We start from the raw sequence: 7,263 nt of genomic DNA on the forward strand, positions 1-7,263 counted from the left end.
ACTTCGGAGAATAACTCAGTCGCAAATATTTATATCAAACGTTTAAAAGTTTTAATATATATTTAGAAATAAATATTTATATGCGTATATATATAAATTTATATGTATAAATAAATTTATATATATATATAAATTTATATATATGTATAAATAAATTTATATATATATATAAATTTATATATAAAATTGAAATTGAAAAGCTAATAAGTATTGTGCTGTAAGACCTATTTGGTCTTAAAAAGTTTTTGCGCTATATGCTGCAAAAATTATGAAATAATAGGAAGAAATATTGTAGTGAGCTGGCCAAAAAGTTATATATGTATATATTATTATATGTATATATAAAATATAATATATGTGTAAAATAAAAAGTGGGATTGTATGGAATTAGGACCTTCAAAACAAAAATCAAATGCTAAAGCAGCTTAGATTAAGTAAATAATGTACACTAAGAAAATAAATCACAAGGATGTCAAGTTTGCAAAAATTAATTTAGATCATTCTTAATAATTCAAGGCCATGTTTAATAGTTTCAAATCGTCACATAATATACTTTCTAATTTTCGTTTTATTTTAGTCTAATTCTTTCACACACTTTTATAGCCTTCACACACTTTTAATTATAATATTTTATAATATTTTGTTAACAATAAAATAATCTTGAATTATTAAGAATGATCTAAATTAATTTTTAAAAGCTTGATATCCTAGTGAGTGGCGATTTATTTTCTTAAGTTATTTATGCATATATATGTTAAAATTTTTAAATTTTTATTTGTTGTGTTTACTTGAGAAATAATGGTGTCGAAGATTTAATAAACTTATAACAACATCGTTATATTTTAAGCATTCTAAAGAAAATTTTAAATTGTAAGCATCAAAGTTTTAGTGCAAAGTATTGATAATTTTAAAAAATGATCAGAGACATTTTATATAAAATTTCTTAAATTATAAACATTAATAAACAACTGACAAAAAATGTTTTACCTGATAGAACATTGCGATTTCATATTTTGAAAGAGTATGGTACAGATACTGAAGAATAACAAGGATGCTGGAATTCTCATGTAAGTTCCAAATTTCTCCGGCGCATGAAATTATTAAATTTCTGTATTTCTAGAAGTTCGTCCTTATATTATCTTCTTGCTATAAATCAACAGATTATTGCATTTCCTTTTGGAAAAACAATCACCATTACATAAATATAGCTTACTTTTCCTTTCATATTAAAAAAAAGGTCAAATTGTTTTAAGTGCTGATTTTATACCCTTTATATTCTTCTTTCTAATTGCTTAATAAACTTTGAATTTGATTTTCAGTTATCAGTTTCAGAAATTGTAAGAGAGTATTTCCTCCTTCAGACCAAGCTAATTATTTATACTTGTTTTAATTGTATTACATAATCTTAAGCGGAAATAAAGTAGCGGACTTAAAAGGCTTTTTATTTGTTTAGATCAAATGAGGTCATCAAACAAGCAAAGAATTCAAAAACAGCCGCAAAATATGAATAAGTCTCACTCCTTAATTATCTCTGCGAGGAAAATGATTTATTGCTGATTTGAAGCTAAAAATTAATTTATTAACCACATATTTTTACATGTTTTCCACGAAAAATATTGCACTAACTTAAATATTGAAAAAAACTAAAAATTTTAAATGCAAGATGTTCGTCCTGAAAGATTTTTTAAGAAGAAAATTAAAAAATCCTATTCGTGTAACTCAGATAACATATTATCAGCTGAACATTTTTCTGCTTAAACTGAAACATTTTAAGAAGCTTTTAAAGCAACTTTTCCGCAAACAAAATTCTATTAAGAGGGATTTGCAAGTATGAGTAGCAGAACTCGAAAGCAATGTGTCTCACACAGAGCATTTAAAGCCGCTGACTGAGACGGAGTAGCAGAAACTAACAAGAAGTATATCAAGTTTCCGACCGATCGCTTTTCACCGTTAAAATCCTGAGAAGCGTTTGACCGTAATGTTTGTTTAACAGTGAAAGGCCTTTTTAGTCAGTTGAAAGGAAAAGTCAAGTGATTACTGACGGCTGCTCTGAGTGCATCGCACAATCGGCGTGAGGTTGCCATGCCTACGCTGTAATGTATTCACTGACACCTTCCCATTTCCTTCGCAGCAAATTTAAGTCAAACAACCTTGTCTAAAGGAAGATTACTCTAAGTAACTGCTTATTTCTGATAACATGTTCTAAGGGCACTTCATATTTGCTGGGAAATTTTACTTCAGAGAAGCGGAGCTTTCTTTTGACAGGAAATCAATCGACCCCCTAGCTCATTTATGTAATGGATATCACTTGTTTAGAAATGGGGCCAGATATACACATAATATTTGATCTACTGTAGACATTTATTTTTATATCCGGAGCCAAACTTTGTACAATGTGACACTCCTACATCAATACTGAAACTATAGTACTCACAGAGGATAATGTAGGTTTCTGAAATCTCCAGGGTTCTTTATTCGTTCACTCAGAGACTTTAACATGCATTAGAGAGGGAAAGTGATTTGTTTCCTACAAAAGTCAAGAACGTGTCCTACTCTCATTCAGTGGAGTTGATATATTTTAAGATATATTTTTAGTTTCTTACATTAAATAGCAGCCTATTTGGATCAAGTAAAATGATATTTTTCATTCAAAATAGGATGTGAGATCTACAAAACGTCTTTTTTTAAAATTATCTGTGTAAATTCAAAGTCTTAGAAAGAAACAATTTACTGTTGGAATGTGCAACGATTATTAATAGAAATTTGTTACTATATTGGATGCTCAAACGCCTTTGAAGAAAAAGCATGAGGGAGTTTTAATACTATTCCTCTTCATTTTGGAAATTAAATTGATTAACGAAACACCGGGTTCGCTCCGGCTTTTTATCAAAAAATTTTCTCCGGCATTTTATTAAACATTTTTTTTAAATTTCTCAGATGATCAAATAATGGATATCATTATTGGAACAACACCATTGTAAACAATTTTTGCTCGTATTATGTCTTAATATTTTATTTAAAGATAAATTTATATTTGACAGTAAATCTTTGTCGATCCGCGGAGTTACGTCATTAATACATCACACGTATAGTGAAATCATTTTCCGTAAAGTTTAGGGAAAAAATATGTCAAGTATAATTCAAATTAAATAAGTATGTATTAAGTATTATATGATACTTTTCTTTTAATTTGGTGATTTTTGCTTGGTACTGACACAACTCTTTAAAAGTTCCATGGTCAGACGCTCAATGTTTTTCAATGCCTCTTATTTTATTCATTTGGAGCAACATCCTCCGCAAAACCAGACAATTCCTATACTTTTCATAAAATTTGTTTGACTTCTTGTAAGTTAAAGGCCTTTTATCTTCTCCTTCATTATCATTGCTTTCACTGCATCTGGTGTTATAAGATTATTTCTTGATAGTTCTTTGACATCTCCATCTACTATACCCGTAAGCCCTTCTTATCTAATTGTTTTTGCAGTTTGTAGGATTTCTTTGGCCTTACTTTCAATCGATGGAAGCCCTTTAGAATTTTTTATAACTTTTGGCCAGAGCTCATGCAGCAAACTGTTTATGTTAATGAATCAGCGTTGAGTGGCGTATGAATAAAATCTAGGGTTGAATAAATTAAATGGAAACAATTAAAATAACACATATACTGGATATCACGTTCCGTAAATCCGTGTTCGGCAAATGTTTACTGTATAAATAAAGCTTAACCATTCGTAGAATAATTAAAAATTTTTAACAGTTAAATTTCCGAACACTCTGCTGAGTTAATTCTTCCTAAGAATGACTTTGGACGGTAATTAAAAATGTTAGTGTAAATTAAATGTGTATTTTTCGGAAAAAAAATATATTGTTACGGATTTGGTATTTAAATAGCTAATGTTAGTAGAATAATAAATTAAATTGTTTTATTCCCCGTGCAGTGCAGCGCGTGACGAATATTATGAGAAAACTAAGCCGGAAAAATTAAAAATACAAGAGCACGCGCATTTAACATTTAATAAATAAAATATCTCTTTTTGATTTCGAGAAAGTTCCAGAAAATTCTCGCGCGCGATTTAAAATCTTAGAAAAGGAGGAAAACCTCTCAGTTCGGTGTGATTTTAGTTAGTTTGTTGTTGTTTTAAGAGTTTGTTTAGAAAACTGCTCTTGTTGACTGTAGCGAATTCGCGGATTAGCTTTCTTTAGCTGTTTTGAATTAAGTTCTCTTGAACGTTTCAGTAGTTAAAAGATAACTACTGTGAGATATTGTAATACTGCACGAATATCTGAGGAGATTTAAGCATTTTTGTTGTGATAATAATAAATTTTGTTCATTTTTCATTGGACTTATGCATTCATTTCGTAACGAACCCATACGCACGCAACAATTTTTGGTGTCAGGAGTGGGGTTTTTGAATGCCAATTACAAGAGTGATTGAAGACCAGTTCAGGCAATTGATGACTGCATTTTCTGCTTTCCAAGAAAAGATGGAAGGGGCCGTTAACTCCGTTAAAGAGGAAATGAAATTAGGCCAAGAATCAGTTAAAGAGGAGATGAAGTGTGTTCAAGGATTGAAACAGGTCAAGAGGAAATCAAAAGAGAAATTACCTGTATAATAGAAAACAAATTTGATTCTATGGAAGGAAGAATAGAAGCTGTTGAAAATAAAGTTGGAGAAATTCAAGAAAGAGTTTCTTCTGTGAAGGAAAAAATGGAAGAGAAAGTTTCTGCTGTGGAGCAGCGAATCGAAGGAAGAGTTTCAGCCGTCCAACATCGAAACGAACAACAAATTGAAGAAAACGTATCTGTCGTCCAAGAACATATCGAACAACAAATTGATGACAGGGTATCTGCAGTTGCCAAAGAAGTTGATAATTTAAAGAAATTCGTAGCGTCGCCAAAGAAGTTGACAGCCTAAAGAAGTGCATAGCGATGGCAGGAAGCAATTCGGAAGGCTTTAAATTTCTACCCATGCCTACTCGTCCCTTTTTGAAGCTATCTACATATGATGGGAAGACTTCCTGGCAAGTATATAAGACACAATTTTCTATAGTGGCGGAAGCAAATGGATGGGATTCCCAAGCTTAGGCCTGTCATCTTGCCGCTTCTTTGAGAGCAGACGCAGCGGATATCCTGCAGACTCTTCCCGAAAACCAGAGATTAGACTTTGAAGCTCTATCCGGCGCATTGGAGCTGCGCTTTGGAGATAAGTGTTTAAAAGACTACAGCAGGCTTCAACTAAAATCCCGTCAGCAGAAACCCACCGAAACACTTCAGGAGCTCGCCACGGATGTTGAAAGGCTGTCACATCACGCCTTTTCGGAGTGCCCGACAGAAACAAGAGAAATCCTGTCGCTGCAATATTTCATCGATGGCATCCGGGACCCTGAAACACAGAAAGCACTGCGAATGGCGGATGTTAAAGATTTGAAAAGCGCTTTAGTGTACCCCATAAAATTAGAGGCAGCCCAGCAAGCCACTCGTAGAGACCGCCACCCAATCAGAGCTATTCTAGTCCAGGAGCCAGGGGATCAAGTCACTGCTCGTCTACACGATTTAACTAGACAACTGAACGCCTTGAGACGGAATCTTGGTGACAAAAAACTGAACGTAAAATGCTGGAACTGCGGTGCTGAAGGACACATACGACGAAACTGCAGAATACCCCAGGGTACGGATGTTAAGACAACTCCTAACAAACAGCAGGGCTTTCGTTTTTCCAGAACTAGGCATAAGGCTCAACTAGCAAAAATATGGATTCTACAAAGACAATGCGATGGCCCACATAGTATGATCATTCGTGATAGGATTCAGTGAAATGTTTCTTTGTCATTTCGTTCCCCAAGGCTGTGATGGTCCATTGCCTGTAAGATTACCTAATTTTATAAGGTATTTCTCCCGCCTTCTTAACGAGCTTTCGTGGTGTATTGGTCTGTACGCTCAGCGCGTAATTGAGAGATCCGCGGTTCGATTCCCGGCGAAGGCGCTGTTAATTTTTCATCCCTCCTGCTTCCAAATAACCTAATGTCTCTACAGTGGCGCCCGAACTAAAAGGGTGTTGGATAATGATTCTCCTCACCTAGGATTTGGCGATTGGGTCCCCTAAAAAAAACCTCAGTCGCTCTTTAGAAGGGGTAGAATATAAGGTATTTCTCCCGCCTTCTTAACGAGCCTTCGTGGTGTAGTGGTCTGCATGCTCAGCTCGTAATTAAGTTCGCGGTTCGATTCCCGGCGAAAGCGTTGTTAATTTTTCATCTCTAATCCCTCCAAATAACCTAATGTCTCTACAATTTGTTGGTGGGTGATTATTTCTTTTGGGAATATTTCAAAATTATTTTTTTAACTAGCTAACCAACATTGGCGGTTTGAAAAATTTTAAGTGATAAGAAATTGCAGATATGCCGCTAGATATGATGTAAGGTGTATTTGGTAACTTCGCTAAGAAGTAGGAAAAGCGTATGCAGGTCGCCATCTAAATGGGGTGCTCTTGAATCCGTAAAGAGTAATGTGTGCAACTGCGTGGGTTTTGAAATGGATAGTAAATATAATTCTAAAGCGAATTCACACCAATCTCTCACATTTTAATGTTTTATTAGTATTTGAAAACGAGAGGCTATTTCAGATTTGTTACATCTATGGAATGTTTTCTAGTACATTAGCGCTGACGCTATTTTCAGTCGCTGCGTGTAGTTTTAAAGAAATTAAAGTTTCTTTGTCGTAGATGCTATGTGAAATAAAGTAGTTTTAACTGGGTGGGAGAGTGATCTAAATTGATGTTCCTCTGGGTAGGAGTGAGATCTAAATTGATGTTCCTCGTAAAATTTTTGGTGTCACTAGTAAGTATTTTCATAAAGTTATCAGTCTGGTTTTGCAGCTTTCTTCTTTTATATTTTTAAGTTGTAATCCAAGCTATGATTACAATAAAGTTGCCTTTGTTTGATCTTAAATCTATGTGTTTAATATATTTTAAAATTTGAACTTAATTTAACATAGTCAAACCATAACTCTTTTAGAAGCTGTACAATAAGACTGGGAAGTAATGAAAAATCATTTAAACACCTTATTATAATTATTATGAAATTGATCTTATTATTACTGATATGACAAATGAAGTATTTTTTTGGAAATAAATGAGTAAATTGATGTAATACGCTCAGAGGTTTCTTAATTAATACTCTTTTGGTTGCAGTTATATTGCTTTTATGATCCATTTTACTTTCAAAAGTTTTAATCCTACTAATTAAATTAATTTTGAGAATTTCGAAATT

General features: G+C 33.2%; 1 protein-coding gene across 3 annotated transcripts in view; it reads right to left on the reverse strand.

Annotated features, from left to right (window-relative positions):
- LOC118194853 (glutamate-gated chloride channel-like) overlaps positions 1-2,067 on the reverse strand; it is a 188,502-nt gene extending 186,435 nt beyond the window's left edge. Inside the window, exon 1 of one of the 3 annotated variants that reach the window (XR_004759158.2) lies at positions 988-2,067. Coding sequence is in view for 1 of the 3 variants with exons in the window: in XM_035366066.2 (XP_035221957.1) it covers positions 988-1,067 (80 nt within the window). In the remaining 2 variants the exon portion in view is untranslated. The remainder of the gene's footprint in view (positions 1-987) is intronic. The other 2 variants (XM_035366066.2, XM_085810070.1) reach the window with 2 other exon arrangements.
- Between the last annotated feature and the right edge of the window lie 5,196 nt (positions 2,068-7,263).

Source organism: Stegodyphus dumicola, chromosome X2, assembly GCF_044657685.1.
Source record: "Stegodyphus dumicola isolate Sdum_Otavi_A_Nest chromosome X2, ASM4465768v1".
Classification (NCBI taxonomy): domain Eukaryota; kingdom Metazoa; phylum Arthropoda; class Arachnida; order Araneae; family Eresidae; genus Stegodyphus; species Stegodyphus dumicola.